The sequence below is a fragment of the Quercus robur genome, chromosome 9 (genome assembly GCF_932294415.1).
Source record: "Quercus robur chromosome 9, dhQueRobu3.1, whole genome shotgun sequence".
Lineage (NCBI taxonomy): Eukaryota > Viridiplantae > Streptophyta > Magnoliopsida > Fagales > Fagaceae > Quercus > Quercus robur.
This window is the reverse complement of record NC_065542.1, coordinates 29,645,424-29,669,108: the sequence shown is the minus strand read 5'-3', so window position 1 is coordinate 29,669,108 and position 23,685 is coordinate 29,645,424. Positions and strand designations below refer to the sequence as shown.

General features: G+C 38.1%; 2 protein-coding genes across 2 annotated transcripts; one reads left to right on the top strand and one right to left on the bottom strand.

Annotated features, from left to right (window-relative positions):
- Positions 1–4,249: 4,249 nt before the first annotated feature.
- LOC126700941 (uncharacterized) lies at positions 4,250–4,834 on the bottom strand. Its single transcript, XM_050399103.1, has one exon. It carries the CDS (start codon positions 4,832–4,834, stop codon positions 4,250–4,252), a length of 585 nt encoding a protein of 194 aa, XP_050255060.1.
- An 8,131-nt stretch (positions 4,835–12,965) lies between these two features.
- Positions 12,966–14,774, top strand: LOC126700939 (uncharacterized). The gene is made up of 4 exons (XM_050399102.1): positions 12,966–13,390; positions 13,484–13,649; positions 14,039–14,530; positions 14,634–14,774. The coding sequence occupies exons 1-4, from the start codon at positions 12,966–12,968 to the stop codon at positions 14,772–14,774; spliced, it is 1,224 nt and encodes a 407-aa protein (XP_050255059.1).
- The last annotated feature ends 8,911 nt before the right edge of the window (positions 14,775–23,685 follow it).

The window sequence follows — 23,685 nt, the reverse complement described above, 5'->3', positions numbered from 1 at the left end:
GGATTTTAATGAAAGGTGTCGTTTCCTTTTATTCCTGTTGTTTTACTTTCTCTTCTGTTTTCATCATGAATGGATGTTTATTCTTCCATTAACTGTTGAAAACCAAGCATGAGTGAATGAATGTGTAAAAAATGATAGTCGATAATTAGAAAAAATGGCTGCGAGGTTAATTTCCCCCAAGTCTGCAGTCCGAGGAGCCAGGCAAGACTTGGGTTCTGTTTAACACTTAGTGAAAATTGCTGCGAGGTTAATTTCCTCCAAGTCTGTGGTCTGAGGAGCCAGGCAGGACTTGGGTTCTGTTTAACACTTAATCAAAATGGCTTCGAGGTTAATTTCCCCCAAGTCTGTGGTCCGAGGAGCTAGGCAGGACTTGGGTTTTGTTTAACACTTAATCAAAATGGCTTCGAGGTTAATTTCCCCCAAGTCTGTGGTCCGAGGAGCCAGGCAGGACTTGGGTTCTGTTTAACACTTAGTGAGAATGGTTTCGAGGTTAATTTCCCCCAAGTCTGTGGTCTGAGGAGCCAGGCAGGACTTGGGTTCTATTTAACACTTAGTGAAAATTGTTGCGAGGTTAATTTCCCCCAAGTCTGTGGTCCGAGGAGCCAGGCAGGACTTGGGTTCTGTTTAACACATTGTGAAAATGGCTTCGAGGTTAATTTCCCCCAAGTCTGTGGTCCGAGGAGCCAGGCAGGACTTGGGTTCTGTTTAATACTTAGTCAAAATGGCTTCAAGGTTAATTTCCCCCAAGTCTATGTTTCGAGGAGCCAGGCAGGACTTGGGTTCTGTTTAACACTTAGTCAAAATTGCTGCGAGGTTAATTTCCCCCAAGTCTGTGGTTCGAGGAGCCAAGCAGGACTTGGGTTCTGTTTAACACTTAGTGAAAATTGCTGCGAGGTTAATTTCCCCTAGGTCTGTGGTCCGAGGAGCCAGGCAGGACTTGGGTTCTGTTTAACACTTAGTCAAAATGGCTGTACAGTAATACGGCGTCAAGAATGATGTCTTTCATTAATAACAGTACTTTTTCAGGTTATTTACATTCCATGGGCATGGCACCACATGTTCATCCAAATCTTCCAAAAAGTATGCCCCTATGCCGGCTACGGAAGTGATACGGTATGGGCCTTCCCAGTTTGGTCCAAGCTTTCCCCATGCAGGGTTCCTCGCAGTGCCCAGGACCTTCCTCAGCACTAGATCCCCGGGCGCCAATGGCCTTGACTTCACCTTGGCGTCGTAGCCCTGTTTGAGCTTTTGCTGATAGTATGCTAGGTGGACCATTGCACTTTCCCTTTTTTCTTCGAGGAGGTCCAAGCTTTTTTCCAGAAGGCTGTTATTAGCAATGGGGTCGAAAGTAGTAGTCCTCTGTGTTGGGAAGTTTATCTCCAGTGGGATGACAGCCTCGGCTCCGTAGGTCAATGAAAAGGGGGTTTGTCCCGAGGACCTGCTAGGCGTGGTGCATTATGTCCATAAGACGTGGGCTAACTCTTCAACCCACCTCCCTTTTGCATCGTCCAACCTTTTTTCAGTCCATTCACAATGGTTTTGTTGATGGCTTCCGCCTGTCCATTACCTTGTGGGTAGGCCGGTGTAGAGTATCGGTTGATAATTCCCAGCTCATTACAGTATTCTCTGAAGGCTTTGCTATCAAACTGGAGGCCGTTGTCCGAGATCAGGGTGTGCGGGGTTCCGAACCTAGTGATAATATTTTTCCAAACAAACTTCTTGACATCGACGTCCCTAATGTTTGCCAGCGCCTCAGCCTCGACCCACTTTGTGAAGTAATCGGTGCCGACGAGAAGAAATTTCTTATTCCCTGCCACTTTGGGGAATGGTCCTAGTATGTCTAGGCCCCACTGCGTGAATGGCCAAGGGCTGGACAGCGGGTTAAGTTCTCCGCCCGACTGGTGTATGTTCGGGGCGAACCTTTGGCATTGGTCGCACTTCTTCACATATTCCAGAGCTTCTTTATGCATGCTCGGCCACCAGTAACCCAGTGTCATGGCCTTGTGGGACAGGGACCTACCCCCCGTATGGCTTCCACAAATCCCTTCATGTAACTCCTTCAGGATGAGTTCTATAGCCTCTGGGTGCACACACAACAGGTATGGCCCCGAGAACGAGCGTCGGTAAAGTTTGGAGTCCTCAGACAGCCAAAATCGAGAAGCTTTCCTCCTGATTTTGTCGGCCTTAACCTTGTCGTCTGGCAAGGTGTCGTGCTTTAAGAACAGCACCAGGGGGTCCATCCAGCTAGGTCCCGCCCCAACGTTGTGTACCCAAATTCCGTTGGCCTTCTCTGTTGTTAGGCGGCAGAGATCCTCAACTAAAATAACCCGCGGAAGGGGCTGAGCCAAGGAGGTGGCCAGCGTTGCGAGAGAATCAGCATGGGTGTTCCCACTCCTGGGTACGTGCGCTAAGCGGAAGTGATAGAAATGGTTCTGCAAGTGTTTAGCCCGAGCTAGGTACTCCTGCATTCTTCCATCCTTCACCTCCAACTCCCCGTTCACTTGTCCCACGATGAGTCTCGAATCCGAGAACATATTTACGAAATTTCCACCTAATTTCCTGATCATTGACATCCCCTCCAATAGCGCCTCATACTCGGCTTCGTTATTCGTGGCTGAGAATCCAAGCCTCAACGACTTTTCTATAGTTATCCCTTCGGGAGAGACTAGAACGAGCCCCACGCCTGAGCCCCTTTGGTTCGCTGCACCGTCGATGTGTGCTTTCCACCAATTGTGTTCATGCTGAGAGACTGTGCTGATCAGTTTCTCACCAGCACTTGGTGATCCCGACACTTCCATTCCTTCTAGGGTGGGCTCCGCAAATTCAGCTACTAGATCGGCGAGGACCTGACCTTTTATGGCGGTGCGAGGCATGTATCTAATGTCGAAGGCGCCCAGGATCGTTCCCCACTTAGCAATTCTTCCTGTGTAGTCGGCGTTGCGGAGGACGGATTTCAACGGAAGTTGAGTTAGCACAACTACTGTATATGCCTGAAAATAGTGGGGGAGCTTCCGCGTGGCTTGTACGATGACCAAGATAGCTTTTTCGAGGGGGAGATACCGGGACTCTGCCTCCTGCAGCGATTTGCTCACGTAATACATGGGTCGGCATCGGGACTGGACATAATTGGTGGTCGGACGAGGTATTCCTTGAGCTGTTGGAAAGCTAAAGCAAACTCCTCAGTCCACTTGAAGCCTTTCCACTTGTGCAATAGGAGGAAGAAAGGTCTGCATCTGTCCGCTGAGCGGGAGATGAAATGGTTTAAAGCAGCTATCATGCCGGTAAGCTTCTGGACCTCTTTGGGATTCCGAGGAGGCTGCAGGCTATGAATTGCTCTTATTTGGTCAGGGTTAACTTCAATTCCTCTGTGGGTCACCATATAGCCTAAGAATTTTCCTGATCCCACCCCAAATGAACATTTGGATGCGTTCAGTCGTAGCTTGTACTTTCTCAGAATTTGAAAGACTTCGCCGAGGTCTCTGATGTGGTCGGCCACCAATCTGCTCTTTACCACCATGTCATCTATATACACTTCAACGTTCTTACCCATTTGCTGTTCGAACATCCTAGTCATCATCCTTTGATAGGTCGACCCAGCATTCTTCAAGCCGAAGGGCATCACCTTATAATGATAATTTCCAACTGGGGTGACAAAAGCAGTTTTTTCTTGGTCTTCGGCAGCCAGGGATATCTGATGGTAGCCCTGGAAGGCATCCAAAATACTCATTCGGGGGTGCCCGACAGTCGCATCTACCAATCGGTCTATCCGTGGCATTGGGAAAGGATCCTTCGGGCAAGCCTTGTTTAAGTCCGTGAAGTCTACGCAGACCCGCCATTTCCCACTCTTCTTTTTTACCACAACTGTGTTGGCTAACCATTCGGGATAGAATACTTCCTTGATAGCCCCAACTTTCTTCAATTTTGCGACCTCTTCTCTCACAGCGTCTGCATGTTCTTTTAACGGCCGCCGAGGAGGTTGCTTCTTAGGCGTTATAGCCGGGTTAACATTAAGGTGATGGCATATGAGATCTGAGTCAACCCAGGGGCCTCATAGGGATCCTAGGTGAATACGTCTGCATTCCGTTGAAGAAAATCAATTAGTGTTGACTTCTCCTGTGGTGGTAATTCCGAGCCGATTTGAAAAAAACCTTTCAGGGTCTGATCCGACGAGTACTTTCTCCAGCTCCTCACAGCTCACCTCCTTGGTTGGTCCTCCACCACCTGCAGTTGGGACCGGGGTCATTGATTGCTATAAGCCGTTCTCGGCTGAAGTGGAAGGTTCACTACTTAGTCTTTGTGAGATTGCCGATACCATGAATTGCCTAGCCATTCCTTGGTTCCCTATTATTTCTTTGACTTGACCTTCTGACGGATACTTCACTTTTTGGTGCAAGGTTGATAGCACAGCCCCCAGTGCATGAAGCCACGGCCGGGCCACGATAGCTGTGTAGGGGGAGTATGCATCTACGACAATGAAGTTCACCTCTATCACGTTTGAGTCTGTTTGCATAGGCAGCCTTATCATGCCTTTCGGGGTGACGATTTTTCCTTCAAAACTGACCAGAGGGGAGCCGTATGGCGTCAGGTCTTCTGGCTTCAAGTTCAACCCCTTGTACAAATCAGGGTACATTACCTCCACGGCACTGCCTTGATCAACTAACACCCTTTTCACGTCATAACCTCCAATTCTGAGCGTGACGATTAGGGCATCGTCGTGGGGTTGAAGGGTTCCTTGCTTGTCCTCCTCCGAGAACCTGATTAATGGCGTGGCACTCACTTTGACTCTCTTGGATTCCCTTTCGTCCGGCTCAGTCGAGAACCTGCCCACTGACATTACTCTAAAAGGGCTGGAACCGGTCCTCCCAGGTGTGGCAAGAATGACATTTATTGTGCCAATGGGTGGCCTCAATGTGCCTTGTCTGGTTTCGATATTTGACTGTTCCTGCCATCCTTCAGGGCGGTGCAACAGATGCCTCAACTTCCTTTCTCAGACAAGCCGATCCAAGTGGTTTTTCAGATTCCTGCAATCATCGGTGGTGTGACCTGGTTCCTGGTGGTTCGCACAGTACAGATTCTGATTACGTTTTGATGGGTCACCTGCCATCTTGTTCGGCCACTGAAAGAAAGGTTCGTACTTCACCTTCTCTACGATCTTGTGCAATGGTTCTTGAAACACAGCATGGACTGCCTGAACCCCAATAGGTCCGGACTGTTCCGTGTAGTCTCTTCTTGGCCTGTTATTGCTGTTAAAGCGGTCCGACCTGAAGTCCCTCCTCTCCTGAGGGACAACCTTCGCTTTACCATTCCCCATCTACTGGTCCTTCTCGACCCTTTTGTACTTGTCAATTTTGTCCATGAGTTAGCGCACGCTGGTGATTGGCTTCCCAGTGAAGGATTTTCTTAAGCCATGTTCTGTCGGCAAGCCCCTTTTGAACGTACTAATGGCAACGTCATCGTAATTTCCCTTTATCTCATTATACATTTCCCAGTACCTGTCCGAGTAAGCCTTCAGCGTCTCTCCTTCCCGCATGGACAAGGATAGGAGGGAATCGAGGGGCCGAGGGACCCTAGTGCTGGTGATGAAGCGGGAACCAAAAGCCTGTGTCAGCTGTTTAAAGGAATTTATGGAATTCGGCTGAAGGGCATCAAACCATCTCATCGCCATGGGTCCCAAGCTAGACGGAAACACCTTACACATTAACGCCTCATCCCTGGAGTGGACGGCCATCCTTTGATTGAATTGGCTTACATGCTCTACTGGGTCGGTCCGACCATTATATATGGCAAACGTTGGTTGATGGAACTGCCGAGGAAGCACTGCCCTCTCTATTCGACGTGTGAACGGCGACTGGGAGATGCGATCTAGGGCCTTGCTCATGGCATCGTTGGCCAGGCCTTGGTAAGATGGGCTCTTGTGGCTGCGTTTGCGAGGCTGCTCTTCCTCATAGGAAAAAGTCTCGCTCGGAGGGGTTCTTGATCTTCGCCTGTATTCATTGTCCTTATCACTGCTAGTGTCGGAGTCGGGTGAAGGACGTTTTCGCTGCGCTCGGTGCAGCTTCTTCTTCAAATCATCAATCTCTTGCTGTAGAGCCTTTCGTTCGTTCTGCTTATGGGATGCACGATCTTTCCCCTTTGAGCGGCTTCTACTCGTGTGAGGGGTGTTCACACTACCCTCTCGTTGATTATCTTGGTCCTTCTCTCGTTAGAGATTCAAAAAATTGTCCTGCCATTGGGAATCTGCACGTTCGGTTTGGCGCGGACCTGATCCTTCCATTTCTTACTGTTTCACTTGTCGAGACGCAAGTTCTCCCCACAGACGGCGCCAATTGTAGGGGCGGTTTTTGGGACCCAGGCCCAGCAAGTAAGTGGTTCTGGCCTAAAAGTCCCTAGACAATGAATTTGTAGAGAGCGGGTTACAGAACTAGGACTAGACGAAGTGAACGTCAGTTAGATGTATGCCATGAAACAAACCGAACATGAGAATATTCCATTTAAGTTCACAGGGTATCGATCCGAGAAGACGTGTAAGTGCACCTCTTGCTCTGGTTACAGACCACAGGATTCTTTCACCTCTCTTTCTCTCTTTTTCCTCAATCCTCCGATCCCCTCTTCATGGGGATTTCCTTCTCTTATATAGCACCCTTAAATTGATAAGGGCCTTACACTTGTTAACCATCTGGACTTTCACTTGAGTGCCTGTCCCATCGGACATCCACCTTATCTTTTTGTGAGTTGCACTGGCCAAGATAACACTATTCACCTGTCTTCTCTACATTAATGCGGCTGGAAAAGTAGCTTCCTTGCATTTAATGCGGCAGCTGTGGTTGCCTCCTGGACGTCTAACATTTTCCCTTTGCTTGGGATGGTTCCGCACTGTGCCCAGGGTGTATGTTGGACTCCCATTTGGTGTGTCCGAGGAGGCATTCCTCCTCGGACGCCCCTTAAATAAGTCCAGCCCAACAGGATTAGGCTGGAAATCTTCTAGCCCCGTTTTCCCTTCTTGTCATGGTTAGACTCCGCGCGGGGCCCAAGGCCCACTGTTGAATTGTAAATTTTACCCCTACATATATTATATTAATTATTTAATTAGAGTATCTCCAATGTGTTATTCCCTAACCGTCATTGTGTTCAATATTGTATGGGGAGGGAGATTAGAGAAGGTTATTTTTCCCCCTTTTTGTTAATCATATTATATTAAGGACATAGTTTATGTCCAATGCATTAGTGCACTGGGCATATTACTATGTAGCACCAATAACAACAATAATATTTAAATAAATGAAAATATTAGTTGGGTATGGATTCGATGGGTATAGACAGAAAATTTAAATAAATAAAAATAAAAACCAAAAAAATAGTACTTGACTAGAAAAAAAAAATAATATAATTTTTATGTCCTCAAAATGGCATAGTTTACAGGATGTAGTTTAATACTGTACGTCAAAACTACATTGTTTTCAGCTTAGTTGGAATTTAACAATGGCCCCAACAACGGGTATTGACAAAGGGACGCATATCAAAGCATATTTTACTTTTTGGATCCAAATTCTAAATGTTTAAACTTTAAGCTTTAGAGACAAAACAAAATGACCATTAATTTTTAATAGTTACAATATCAATAAATTTTTTGATATTGACAAAGGGACTCAATGACCATTACGCTGAAGTTTAATTTGGTTGACAAGAAGCCACTTAGTCCATAAAAAGCTTCTCAATAGCAAGGCAAGTACTGGGACCAAGCAGTAAAGAGTCAGTACCAATAACACCTTCTAGAATATCTACAGAGTAGTAGTATTTAACTAGGAGACAACTGTGATGTCTTACTGCATCCAAAGAAAATATTCTAGATTTAAAACTTTTTCAGCTGAAGGTTTTCCAACAAGGACAATGGCAAATGAATTGGCCACTAATATCACCATTAAGCTTAAAGCTCTTCAAAACCGGAATAACAAGGGATTTTCAAACAAGATAGGTTGAATAAGTGGATTCAATGCGAGCATAACTCTCAATATTGATGAACAAAAAAGGAGTAGCATAAAGAGATACCCAAGGAATGAATTCAAAACAGTCACTAGACTCTAGATTAGTCACTGCCTAACCAATTACTACTACAGCTTATAAGAATATTACAACTATGCTCATTTCATGGGTCATAAGTACAACACTCATACATCATTCACAAAATACAAACTTATATGCTTAATACTAATTCAATCCAAATTAATGGTGTTAAGAAATCACTAAACTCTTTCTTGGTCTCTGTCTGTGTTCAACAAAAACTAATAAAATAATACGAAGAAAATAAAAGATATAGAGAGAGCAAAAGGCAAGAGAGGAACCAAGGAATATTACCTAGTTTTGCGTAGCAGCCAGTGTTTGCAATAAAAAGCCCTTAGCAACTACATTTTTACTATTCAAAATTGTTGTTTTACAGTGATCTCTATGTAGGTATATATTGGAACTAAATTGACTTAGGAGAATCCCTAGGTTGGACTTAAATCAAGGTCAATTAATGTTACATGATTTCAGACAATCTAGTATATCAACATGTACTAAATGTGATATGCATGGTACACCAACATGGTGACAAACCAGAACTAGATGGGTTGTAGGAATATGCCAAACCAATGTGTCAAGATTTTTAAGAATATAATAATTTTGCTCTATTCTATTAATACTTATTAAATGCATGATTGTCCAACCATGTTTTGAAATTCTATAATTACCCAAGAATCTTTTGAAATTGACAAACTAAGTGAATTTGTAATTGGTTTTGGTACATAAAAGAAAAAGGTCAACTGATGGCCAACCAATAAATCAACCGAGGCCAAAAACAACAAACAACTCTTCTTATAACACTAAATGCTTACCTCATTGTTTTGGCTAAGATGAAGGGCAATATCAAACTAAAAGGTTCAAATCTTAAAGCATAGTAATGAGTCTACTTGTATATGTCTATAATTGATTAGTTTTTACCAGTAACACTCATTATGGTTAAAACACAAGATTTGAATCAACGATATTCACCCTCATGGTGACAAAAAATTATAATATGAAAAAGGGATCTCCTAGACTAGAGTAGTTATTCACTATATATCTCTACATTGGTAAGGTACTCACATCTCAAATTTTAATAGTTACAATATCAATTAATTTTTTGTGTTCTATCATACGTTATGTTAAAGGTAGTTTTCCTTGTTTGTTCCAGTCACTTAACCTACTCTATTATGACTTATGACAATATGATTGCTTGTGCATTACCCTATTACTATTACAAACACAATTTTACATCAAAAATCACAATGTTACATTAACCTTGCTGCTATGTAAGTTTTTGTAGTTTCACATAATATGCTAAAGATTGCAACTCCCATTGTAATTGAAGTGAACTACAGGCCTTTCTCATAATAATAGTAACCATTTAGTGCATCACCAAGTCAAATGAATAGTCCAATGGTCAACTCCTGGACTGTGTAATCATATTTTATAGATTTTAATATAATTATGTGTTTGAATTCAATGGGGGAATCCAATGTATTTAAGTTGTCTTTTTGTCTAGTGTCATCCAATGTCTTTTTGGTTTAATTCTCATTATATATGCCACAGCTACAACTTATTATATAAAACTTTTCATGTTCTTTAATATGAATTATTTCTTAATTTCAGGTGCAAACAGTAAACAAGTCGTGTGAAAATTTCATCCATACTGGGCATCAAAAACTGACATTCGCTAGCAGGTTGACGCTGAACCATAATTTACGCTTATTTCCCGTACAAAGAGTAATATTTTGCAACTTCATGTCACTAAATGTATGCTGATGGAATGGTTTTTATTTTGTTTAGGAGTTCTGAATTTTATTTGGATATTTAGTAGTTTTTTGTTGTTGAAGTACATGATTTTCTGTTGGGGATGGACCTAGCAGGGGGCTCGCCCCCCCCCCCCCCCCCCCCCGACCAAATTTTTTTTTTTTTCTTTTCGTAGGTATATTTTATGTTTTTAATAGTTGGGCCCCTCCCTCCCAAAATCGTGGCCCCTGTTAGCCAACCCCGCCCAGACAACCTATAGGACCCTTTTCAAATTTTTGAAGCAAAGGAGATTTAGGTCTAGGCCTAGAGTTGGTCATGCATATGCATAGTAGTATTATTTTTAGGGCAAAACCTAAGTACAATCTCTTGTGCTATGCATTAGATTCCCAATTAAACACATTTTTGCATTGACAAATAAAGAAGAAAATAATGTTATTTTTTCTAAAGATAATTAAGTTCAATGTTACTATGTCTTCATAATTTATCTTATTCATGCTATCAGAGTGTCCAAACCCATAGATGTATCTCAATGGATTTAGTTAAATTACTTGATTACTTGGTATTATAAAGTGCCTATAATGCCATGATTTTTCAGTAGATTTCTATGTCACAACAACCTCGATAATAGTTGTCATGTAAGCTAATATGTAGATTTTGAATATGTTTCAGTTGTTGCCATGTGGTTATAATGGTTGTTGTGTTCCCCATTATTTTACTTTCCTTTTCAAAACCTGCCAACTTTTTGTCATTTATTGGGTGCCATTGCATTATTTACTTCTGCAATGACACCCAATAAAACAGAAAGCAAACAAAATGAGTCCTTTATTTAGGCATTGTTGATGTATTACGTTCATATAGGTCATTTCAAAGCACATGTTTGGTATGAAACCAACATCACACTCTTGCATCCACACTGATTACTCGACACATTTTCAAACAACATCATTACGAATGAATTTGTCAACCAAAATGTTTTGAACTCACTTTTGACCAATGACCCAAGTAATTGAGTATCATGGTATTACAGACTTAATAATTATGAAGTATTTAATAATTATTACAATTACATGAATTCGGTATTTGTTTTCATATTTTGAAAACACTTATGCTTAACTACTTTTACAACTTATCACATTGAGTTAGTCTAGGACAAGTGTTATATGTTCTAAGAAAATAGCTGCATACTTGGGTATGTCTGTTCTTAACAAATGAGAAATGAATGTAATTATAATCATTAGTATCTTTGTAGTAACAAATCTTGGTGTAGGTAAAATTCCGTAAATATTGTATCGCAATGGACAAAAGTTGGATGGAGAAGAGGAGGGGTACAAGGGAATATTTTGAAGGTGTAAACCAATTCATGGAATTTGCCACTCTATCCGTGCGCAATGGGAAGATCTTATGTCCTTGTGTGAAATGTGTGAATTTGCTTATACAACCACTAAATGTGGCACGTGAGCATTGTTGGGCTTCGGGGATGCTTAAAAAATTACAAAGTTTGGAAATTTCATGGTGAATCGGTGGCTGCTACGCCGGCTACCGAATGTGGGAGCTCTCATGTGCAAGAAACCCAAAATCTATATGGTGATTTTCGTGGGATGTTGCACGATTTGTGCCCCCCCTATGAAATGCCACCCGAACCAATGGAAGAAGGTCCAACTACACAACATCCGGCTGAAGGTCCGAATGATGATGCCAAGAAGTTTTACAAGATGGTAGATGAAGTAGACAAACCTTTATATGAAGGTTGTATAAAATTTAGCATTTTCTCAGCCATTGTCGTGTTGTTCTAGTTGAAAACTCTGTGTGGTTGGACAAATAAGTCATTTACTCTGTTGCTTCAAGTCCTGATGGATATGCTTCCTTCAGACGCTAAGTTGCCAAAGGACCATTATGAGGCTAGGAAGATAGTTTGAGATTTGGGTTTAGGTTATGAGAAGATCCATGCTTGTCCCAATGATTGTATGTTGTTTTGGAAGCAAAATGTTAACCTCGAGGCATGTCCTTGTTGTAAAGCTTCAAGGTGGAAAACAAATGAGGCATCTGTTGCTAGTAAGCATGCTTCATCCAATAAGGGGAAGAAGAAAGCTGCGAAGATCCTACGGTGGTTCCCCTTAAAGCCAAGATTGTCGCGACTATTTCTTTCACCCGATCTGGCTAATTCTACGAAATGGCATGTTAATGGTCGTACTGATGATGGGGTAATGCGGAATCCTACTGACTCAGATGCATGGAAAATGTTTGACAGTAAGCATTTACAGTTCTCATCTGACCCTCGTAATGTCAAACATGGATTAGCTGCGGATGGGTTCAACCTCTTCGAAATTATGAGTACTAGTCACAGTACGTGGCCTATCATGTTGGTCTCCTACAATCTCCCACCTAGGCTATGCATGAAACAGTCATCTTTGATTCTATCATTAGTTATTCCTAGTCCTACCTCGCCAGGGATTGCTATGGATGTGTACTTGGAATCATTAGTAGAAGAACTAAGGGAGTTATGGGATGTTGGAGTACAAACATACGATGCATCTTCAAAAGAAGTATTCTAATTGCGTGCAGCATTGATGTGGACCATAAATGATTTTCCCGCATACGCAGATTTGTCAGGTTGGAGTACCAAAGGTGAGTTGGCGTGTCCTTCTTGTGTCGTGAAGACCGAGTCTCGATATTTGAGAAATGGACGTAAATTCTGTTACATGGGACATTGGCGATGGTTGGATGTTGACCACGATTTCTGCAAAGAAGGTATGTAATTTGATGGATCTAATGATACTCGATTGGCTCCTGAACCACCAATCGCATCTGACATTATTGTGGAAATTGAACATTTACTTGGACATTGTCTGGGTAGGAAATGTCAACTTGCTTACAAAAAAAGGAAGAGAAGGGAGGTAGACCTGAGTGGTTGGAAGAAAAGGAGTATATTTTTCACCTTGCCTTATTGGGAGGATCACAAGTTGCGACACAATCTTGATGTGATGCATATAGAGAAGAATGTGATGGACAATGTACTAAGCACACTATTGAACTTGAAGGATAAAACGAAGGATAATTACAAGGCACGCCTTGACTTGGCGAACATGGGGATAAGGAGTGAGCTCCACCTACAATGAAAAAGTGATGATCAGTGTACCAAACAGGCCGCATGATTTCATATGACTTCATTGGAGATAGATGGTTTCTTGCAAGTTTTGAAGGACGTAATAGTGCCTGATGGGTATGCTTCCAATATCTCACATCGTGTGAATATGAAAGAATGCAAGATTTCTGGTTTGAAGAGTCATGATAATCACATATTGATGCAGCAACTTTTACCCATAGCATTATGTGGGTCTTTGCCATCTCATGTTACTAGGCCTTTGATAAAGTTAGCTTGCTTCTTTAGAGAAATTTGTTCCAAAACCCTTACGGTTTCAGATATTGTGACTAGTGAGACAGACATTGCAGTGACATTGTGTGAATTGGAAAAGATATTTCCTCCATCCTTCTTTACAGTGATGGTACATTTGGTCATGCACTTAGCTGCTGAAGCTAAGATTGGTAGTGCAGTGCACTACCATTGGATGTATCCTATTGAGAGGTAAGATGTGTGTAATATTATTGATCAACTTCCAGTTTCATGTGCGTGTTCGAATTACCATTGCCAATCATTAATCTTATCATTCTTTTATAGGTACCTCTCACGTCTTAAGTCTTACGTACGAAATAGAGCTACTCTAGAAGGGTCTATTGCTGAAGGATACATAGTAGAGGAGTGCTTAACATTTTGTTCACGGTATATGGAAGGAGTTGAAACTATATTCAATCGACCCACTAGGATGATTGAGGAGTCAACGGGGGTGGTTTCGATCATGACACTAAACAATAAAGAGTGGACCCAAGCCCATCGCTACGTTTTATTCAATTCTGAAAACATCAATTGCTTTCATGTGTAAGTATTACGTATACAAATATGATTGCACATCAATCCAATGTACGTAAAGTCTATTAACCCTAATACAATTGCCTACATAGGATGCACAAAAGATTGATAGAGGATGAACTTTGAAAAGGCCACAATCGTAATGTTTCCGATGCCATTATATATAAGCACCACATGGAGAAGTTTTGTACTTGGTTTAAGGGTCACGTATGTATGACATTTTCAACTTATTAAACTTGTAACACTGTCTTAACTATGAGTACTTGTACTGATATGAATTATTTTATTTTGGTCAACTGATGTTAGGTGATGTCCCTCACTGGTGCTGATAAGGAAAGAGAGGGAGTTAGTGATACCCTTGTTACATTGTCCAAATGGCTGTATATTTATGTAAAGCAGTTCAAGCATTATGTCATAAATGGTTTAAAATTTAGGAGTATAAATGATGAGGCAAACAGGAAAATGCAGAATAGTGGAGTTAGTGTCGCTACTGATGGGGGCAGTACTTACTATGGTATTTTAAGTGATATAATCGAGTTGAATTATTCTGACAAAGTCAAACATGTGTTATTCAAGTGTAAATGGGTTCATGACCAACATAGGAGAGGATATAGGACTGATGAATTTGGGTTTCCTATGGTGAACTTTACACACTTCATACATGGTGGGGATAAAATGATGGATGAACTATACATCTTGGCATCTCAAGCTATACACATTTTTTATGTGGAAGATAAAAGGCATAAAGATTGGTATGCTGTTGTCAAAACTAAAGCTAAGGACGTGTTTGATGCTGGTGTTGGTCCCCAACGTGAGGAGGATGACACATAGTTTTTCTAAAAATGTTCCCTACAATATAAGTACTAATGAGGTTGTGAGTGACAACCTTCGTTGGGCTCAGGATGATTTAGAGGGAATGACAATTGATGTCTCCATCATTGCTGAAAGAGATCTTCATGGAGTAAACAATGAAGATGAGTTTATTGACAATGAGTCTGACAATGAAGATGACAACGAGGATGAGTACATCGAGGATGAGTAGTGTAATAGTTTAGTGGTGTATTATGCGTTTGGATGTTAAAGTTGTTAACAAAAATGTTTCCATTCATGAATTAGTTGGAATGCCTCTATGTAGTATTTGTTGAATTTGTTAATTCCTCTTAATTTTGTTAATTCCTTTAATTTTTACTTATTATGTATCCAATTCCTTCCTCTCTTCGCTATTGGATTTGAAATTCATTTCTTATGAACTTGGATATATGTTCGTGTGGTGTTAGGGTTTCATTTTGTTGTGGTTGTAGTGTTTGGCAAAGAGAAGCTCTTAAACTTGGATATATGTCTGTATATATTGTTAGATATTAAAATGAGTTATTTTACCTAGTCTGTTTGACTTACATTTTATGCAGTTGATTGTTGTTTATAATTAACAGTTTTTTTGTTTTGTAAAGTTGTTAGACGCAAGAATGGGTAAGAAACGCCGATTGCCACTTGTAGAAGTTGGCGAAGGACCCTCAAGTTCACGACAGAGGGGGGAGGAGCTGCAAGCCGCCCATACTAGTGATGCTGGGTCACAACCCCCAGGTAGTTTACATGTCTTGAAATGTAACGTTTGATATTTATTACTGTTGTAACTAATTTTTCGGTTGTTTTCTATAGGAATGGAAAGGGACCATCCATTGACAGTTGTGCAAGTTGGCCAAGGTTCGTCACGCTTACGAGACAGCATGTAGGAGGAGTTAAGGGCCGCCTATGTGACTGAGCACGCAAGATGGGAGGAAAGAGAAGATGATGATGATGAGACATAGCCGCCTTCTGCAGGTAGTTATTCGTACAGTGTAGATTATTCGTACAGAAATGAAAATGGGCACCTCCTTTATAATAACAGCAATAATACTAGAAGTTCAAACCATAAGCATAAAATACTACAAAATTTCTCATTATTACTAGACTATCACTTTAACCTCCAGTATCTTAGCACTTTGATGTAATGAAGCTTTTAATGCACTAATACATAGTGTAAGTAATGAAGTTAGCTAGAAGGAGTGTAATTGCACTAAATAAATCATAACAAAACTCCATATTTTAATAAAACTTAAGAGACCATTTAGAGGAAGATGAAATCAAACCATTTAGTATATGCAGGTCCAAAAACATATGCATGCATCTTCATGAATTTATCTATGTATACATGTATGTTTGTTTGTATATATGATTTTAAAATTAGGACGTAAATTATATGGCAATAGCATCTTTAGGTGGCTGAAACCAACAAAATAAAATGGCTTCCAGAGAACATCTAGAATAGATGAAATTTGAACTGCTCGTCCAGCTTACTAACACAATCATATTAAATAATAATAAAAATTATCCATATTCTAAGGTGCTTAGTATCCTCTTAGTCTAATCAACATGGAAAAACATAGAGATGTGAGATAGCTAGAGTATTTTGAGGTGATTAGAACCCCTTTAGTCTAATCAACAAGGGAAAACAGAATGATACACGATATAAAGATATGGGATGGCTTTCAAGAGACAAATCTAAAGAATTAGCTTGACATTTCAAGGACATAGTTTAACAATTAACTTGATACAAGATTAGCCAAAGACATAAATTTTACACTGAAAAACTTACATTGATTAGCAAGGAGACCACCTCACTGGGCATAATATCAGATAAGTAGTAGTTCTTTTGAAGAGAGAGAAAAGGAGGAAAAACAAGGTAATTGGCCGGTTGGATTCAAAATTTTGTATCATGTAAGACACCCTTGATAATTTTTTATAAGATATAACACAACCAGACAGTTTAAAACATCAACTTCGTTCAATTGTCAACACTAATTTTATAAACATGACTACCCCAACAAACACATACTGAGAAGCAGAAGCATCTACTTAGACAGACAAGAAATTTTTTTTTTTTTTTTTTTAATAATTAAGAAAAGGGAACAAATCGTTCACAAGGCTAATTCAATTTCTCAGCAGAAGAATCATCTCTCTGCAGGAAAACAAAAACTTTTTACAAGATGAAGAAAAGAACAATTAAGTATTACAACCATAAATTTCCAAGAATACTTTCAGCCAGGGAAAGAGAGAGAGAGATTTTTTTTTTAAGGTGCAAAATCAGTTAGTTGTTGATAAAGAAAATTAATTTTAACAGGATAAAGACAATAAATTCTTCAAGTAAACGACATATGACTTCCAATCTCCATAACAGAAACAACCCACCTTTCAAAAAAAATTTGTTTTTTTTTAATAATAAATTTCTCCAAAAGATTATATCTTTGATCATTAAATTACATAACTAACATAACCCAAAATTCCATACACAAACATAATTAAGATAAGATCGTACATATGTGTGTACCTTAGCTAAACCTTCCAACCTCCAAAGACCCTTCAAAAAGCTATTTTAAACCAAAAGGAAGAACAAACCAGAGAAGGGTTTCAGTTTCTCTCTCTCTCTCTCTCTAACCTTCCTCAGAATTCCAATACCACATGTTTCTTTTCCTCATAGCTTTTTAACAGAGTTTTTGTTTTGTTTTGTTTCTCTGTCTTTCTTTTAGCTGTGTATGTGTGTGTGTGTGTTTTTTCTCTCTCTATAACTTTGAATCAAGTTCTCTTGCTTGTATGAATTTACTTTTCTTTCCTTTGCTACGTTTCACCTTTTGTAGGATTTATATTTTTTGTTTCTTTTGGTTTTATAATCATAATGATGAGAAGGAAAGAGAGAGAGAATGGTGACCACTTTCTCACTCAATGTAGCCAACTTCAACTAACTTTACTTCAACTTCAACAAACCTTTTGGTTTGTTGTGCATTTAGATGAACTTATTTCTTTTATTGTGTAGAGAAAGAGTTATATCATAAATTAGATAATGCTTTAAAAAATTGTGCATTTTTTTTAAAGGTGTAAATAACCACGTTCAAGGGAAGGATGGTTTAGTTAATAAGTTTGGTCCAAAGCTAACATATAAACTTGGGCTATGTTAGAGCAAAACAACAAAAGAAAAGATAGATAAAACAAATTTAATAAATTCCCATAATAATGGAATGGCAAGGACCTTTTGTTTTATAGTAGATTTCTTTTTTCCCCTTCTTTTCTTCCCTCTCATTTGGCATTTCAATAAATGCACATCAATTATTTTGCTGGTTATATAATGCAGTAAAGATTTATAAATAAATAAAATTCAAAAGACAAGTATAACCACCTCATTTCACTTGTATGTCAATAATAATAAGTATAGATGGAACCATTGATAGAACAAGAGGTCCCAAATTTTTTTCTTTTATTCTTTTGACTTTTGAGTAATATATATATATAGTTTATAACATTTTAAAGCTTGGGTCTTCAAAATTACCCCTAGCCCCCTTAAAAATTCAGTTGGAACAAAAAATCAGATATCAACTAGTCCATATATATTATACGTAACCCACTCCGAAAAAAAAAATAAAATAAAATAAAAGAAGAAGAAGAAGAAGGAAATGTTAGTTGATTACATCATTTGATTTTTTAATTAGAAGAATATTAGATATATATAATGTGATACTACATAGTACATATTACTTTTCTTCGATTTGTAGATTATGGGAAAGTCAAGTCCAATATTAATATTTTCAAAAGAAAAAAAAAATACAAAAACCTTAAAAGCAAATGTTGGTGATCAAGCATTGCCAACTTTTAATGTTGATAACGCAATTTTGGGAAATCCTTGTACAAATTTTAAAAAGTTGAAATCAATTAAATTTATTATTACTTCATTGGTATGTAACCCTATATTGCATCCACAAATATGGGATTATCAATCATAGATTATTTTTATGATTTAAAACAACATTGAGTTCTATTTTAATGGGTGATTGATTTGAAACAAGAAACGATTATTTTGTCTTGTTTTTGTTCATATGTTGTTAACATTGAATATATGCTAGTTTTATTTTGCATGCATTAATTTAGTTTTGAATCTTAGTATATTTCTTATTCTTGAATGATGAAATTTTTTGGTTCATACTTTGATCCTGCAAAAATGAAATATTTGTTTTGTCTCATTTATAGTGTCTCATGTATGTGATATAAACCCACCTCCCCTTCCTGAAAATCAGCCATACATCCTTTGTCTTTTAACCCTATCAAAAAAAAAAAAAAACTATTGGAATTTAATCTGAAATTCCCCTTCAGTTAGGTGTCCAAGAAACCCTCTTTAATGTTATATATATACATACATATATATATATATATATATATTTATTTATTTATTTGGGTTATGTGGCTGTTCAAATTCCATGTCTTCAAGCATAGAGTGAGAAAATTCTTTAGGTAGCAATCAAAAGAAAACATGAGTTTTGTCACTTTCAAAATTGGGTCAACAATCTACTCATAGTCAAGAAGACAAAGCATAGCTACTCTTCTCAATTCTGATATTTATTATTTAGTTCATTGAAAGGGAGAATAAGTAATCTGAAAGAAATAAAATTTTTTAAAACTACTAATATGATCTTTCAATTATTAGACAAAGTTTAATTTGATCCTTTAACTAATTGTGATAATTTTGCCCAAGTCAATTTTTTGCCTTCAATCCCTTAACTATTGATCTTAATATTGGCAAAACCAATTACAAACTTTACTTGAATCAACACTTAAAGGGTTGATCTTAAAAGATTAAATTAGTAAGCAATTCATCAATGTCTTGGTTATGTCTAAAGTTAAATGGTTAAAGGACCTTTTTTTTTTTTTGAGAAACACTCAAAGGACCCAACTATCAAATATATACACAAATCTATGCAAGCGACTAATCGAACCCCAAGCTTCTTTGGCGTGAGGGGGATAGTCACCTACCTTGAGATGAGATGGTTGTCAACCATGCTAACCAATGTGAGGGTTCTTTATGGTCGATCAGTTAGCATGGTCTCATTCTCAAAAAAAGTGTCCATTAACACTATGCATATTAGTATTTATTTTTCCCAACAAACAGCCATCATATTTTATGTTATTGAAAAATGTCTCATTTGGTTATAGATTTAGAGTTGTTGCCGAACACACATCCCATTAGATGACCTAAAGGGACAACTATCTTATGAGTCTTAGGAGAAGGGTTTTCCAGCCAAAACCAACCTTTCCTACACACATACCCCCTTCATATGTTAAATAAGCTAGGTATGCAAGTTTTGACACAACTACTCTTATCATTCTCTCTCTCTCTCTAGTAGTTCATTAATTTCACTATTATACAATTCCTAACTAACTTTTGGGTCCATTGGTTAAAGTTGAAGTGATCCCTCGTTATTCAATCATTGTCAAATTCATTATGATTCGAGTTATTTTAGAACTACAACCAATTCCACACTCATTTTCACAACTATCTTATATGACAAAGTATACTACAGTACACTTTTGATGCGATGATCACTTCACAAATATAACTGCTTGTGAAGTATGGAGATAAGAACCGAAGTTCAAGTCTCCAAAATGGAGCTACACACACACACACACATATATAACAGTGACACGTGTATCTCTTATCTTATCCTAACATTTAAAAAAAAAAAAAAAAAAACAATTACCTAGATCAAAATCAATTAGTGGCCAATAATAAACAAAAATTATTCTAGAATAGAAGCAATATAGTCAAAATTTATAATGAGTTATTTTGTAATATTTTTCATGTTTATTTACATTTTCTATATTCGTTACTGCATTATAAAAGTGGTATTAGCTACGAAATAGCTAAAGGTGATGTCATATCACAATGGCCCATGTCAATTCTTGTCAAAATTATTGTGTGCTTAACAATAACATTTACTTATCCACTCCAATATTAATCCAAGTAGGATTTGTTTCGGCTTTGTGATTATCCAATGACTAGTGAGTAGTGACAATCTCTAACACCCGCATTAGGTTATTTGTACTCTATATGATAAAATATTAGAAACTCATTTTAATTTCGTTCTATTTTGAAACTGTAAATAGGAGCAAGTAGGTATGTGATTTGGTTTTTTTATTATTATTTCGTAATGAGTTGATTAGCTCCAGTTTCACCATTTATAGCTAAAACATTGTATTCAAAATCTAGTGAGTGAAACTCACATAACACATGTTGCTATCTTTTAGGGAATTCATCAAATTTCACTCCTAAATCTTTTTTCTTTTTTTGGCTGAATACTCCTCAACTTTGACACATTGTCATTTTAATCATTTCATTGGATTTTCAATCTGAACAATTATAACTCCTTACCTAGAGGTTCAACCACGTGACATGTACATGACACTGGCAGTAATGGTGTTTTCAATATTATAAGTAATATGGTTGAATTATATGCAAATCATGTGATTAAGAGCATCTTCAACAAGTTCTCTACACCCAAAATTTGGAGAATAAATCCACAAAAGTTGCTCCAACAATCTCTCTAAATCACTATTCATTAAGAAAAAATTGTTTGCTAATGAATAGTGTTTCTCTTGGTCTATGACCCACTATTCATTAACAAAACAATTTATGAGAATAAAAAATTCAACCAATCATGGTTGCGTCCAGTAGCTTCACCAACTTACATAAATATTTTGGATAAAAATAGTGTTTTAGTTTTGAAAGGGATAAAAAAGAAATGCTACCTAAAAGATGCATCGAAAGAAGATGTCCTTAAAAAAATACCAGATTGGGCTGATGAGCAGGACTACCACGCGCTAGTTGACTATTGGTTTGATTCTAAAATGAAGGTTTCGCTATTTTCTTGCTCTATTATCTTTTAGTGGTAATATACATATGATGGGGTATTTGGATATACCGAGTACAATGTTTTAACTGATTTTTTTTGTTTTAATTTGTTGGCGGGAATGTGTTTGTAGAAATTAATTGATACGAACAAGAGAAGTCGTGCATTTCAGAAGGATATCGAGACAACAGGGCCTTTAAGTTTTGCCCAAACTACTGAGAATATGGTAAGAAATGCATTATACAACAACTAGCCAGGTTTTAATGTTCTACTATTTTAATCGAACTTGTGACATATTGGTATCAACAAATTCTAGTTGTATTTATAATTTATTTTTTTGTTGAAAGAACATGGTCGATTCGAATTCATGAAAATTAAAATAGATTTTGTCGGCGTGAGTTTAGCATGAGAAATGGCTTGCATGGGGATGACAGTAATGGTGGCAATGCCCAACGTTGTCGTTACTGCAATAATATAAACTTCTTGGTTCAGAAATAATCAATATTAAAAAATCAGAACAAATTTTCCGTACATATTGTTTGGTTAAATTAGTATTATTAATAGTAATCTGTTTTTCAATTTCAACTTCTCTTCTTCATGAAGTCACTTTTTTTTTTCATGTGAGTGTGTAAATGTTCACATTCTGAGCTATAATGAGATGTCAATTTTTTGTGAACATGGAAGTTTTTATATATCCATCAAATAATAAAGCCTAGCAAACATGAAAAAGCTAGAGAAAAATTTTTAAAAAGCCAAAAACTTTAGCTTCTCTTCTAGGGTGGTCCAGCTTATAAGTTTATGGAAAACATGACACGGTGAAAGGCAAAGAAAAACATATGAATATTAGCTGTTAAATATTTGATAACACCATTATTGACATTAATATAAGCTAATCACAAATAAAAAAGAAGAACAAGAAGAGCAAAATTGATAAAAACGCCTAAAGCAGGGAGAATGACTTTTGCAAAATACCAAGGCCTAGCTCAAGCTATATACTAAAGTAATGAGTACTAAATGAAGCCAAACGTAGAGTAGGGTAACAATTATTTTGTGTGATGAATCTGAAGAGTTTGAAGAAACTAGTTTACTTATGGAGAGCACAGTGTTGGGGTAAGGAAGACTTGGCTTTTTTGCATGTTTATGACTGTTAATAGACATTTCTTGTGACGTTTCCTGTTTTTGATTAGTGATATCATTAATATTTATGTTTGCCACTTTGTTAGCAAGAGTTTGGCTTGGTATGTAGCAATTGGTTGTTTTTTGAATTTGCTTTCCTTTGTTACCTTATTTGTGGAAAACTAAATAGGTTGAAAGTGGACAGCTCCAATACAATTGGGATGCATATATGCAGGGGGTTGTAGCCATGTTTAAAACGTAGCTATAGACAAATTGTAAAAATATTCAGGGGGTTGTAGCCGCGTTTAAAACGTGGCTATAGACAAATTCTAAAAATATTTAGGGGATTATAGTCGCGTTTAAAATGTGGCTATAGGTGACAGATATAACCACATTTAAGAAACGTTGCTATAGTTGTGGCCTATACCCGTGTTTTAAACGCAGCTAAAATGTCTTCAAAGCTGTCAACAAGGGTCTTATGGCCGCACTTTTTCAAATGTTGCCTAAGAAATGGCTATTTTATTTAATCAAAGGGCAAGAGTGTTGGTACCAATAACCGCTTGATACAAAGCATTCACATGAAGAAAACAACTCGTCTTTTTGAACGTAATAAACTACATGTTTAAGGAATTTATTTTACATTTATATTGCATGTTACGTTCCAAATTCCATTTGCTATGTTTGGTTGTCGATTGTCGCTTCATTTCACCAACATAAATTTTCACTATTGTAATGAGACTGTTGAATATGATGTAGGCAAAAGAAAGTGGACAAGCAATGAAGCGTGCAAATGTTTTCATAAAAGCATACTGCACGAAAGATGGGAATCCTGTTAGAGGTGAAGTGCGACGTAAGATTGTAAGCCCTATATCATAACCTATTTCTTTTGAATTTTGTGCGTGAAATGTTTATAGCAAATAATATGTTATTTGGTTCTTGCATGAAAACAGGAAAAAATGACTGAAATTTTAAACAACGGGGGCAAACTACAAGTAGACCGTCGCGATGGAATTCTTTGGTCCAAAGATAATGCGTTTGCTCAAGTGATGGGCAAAGAACGTTGTGGACATGTCCGTGGGGTCGGTTTTGGACCAACCCCAATAGGAAGAAGTGGGTCCAACCTTCCATGTT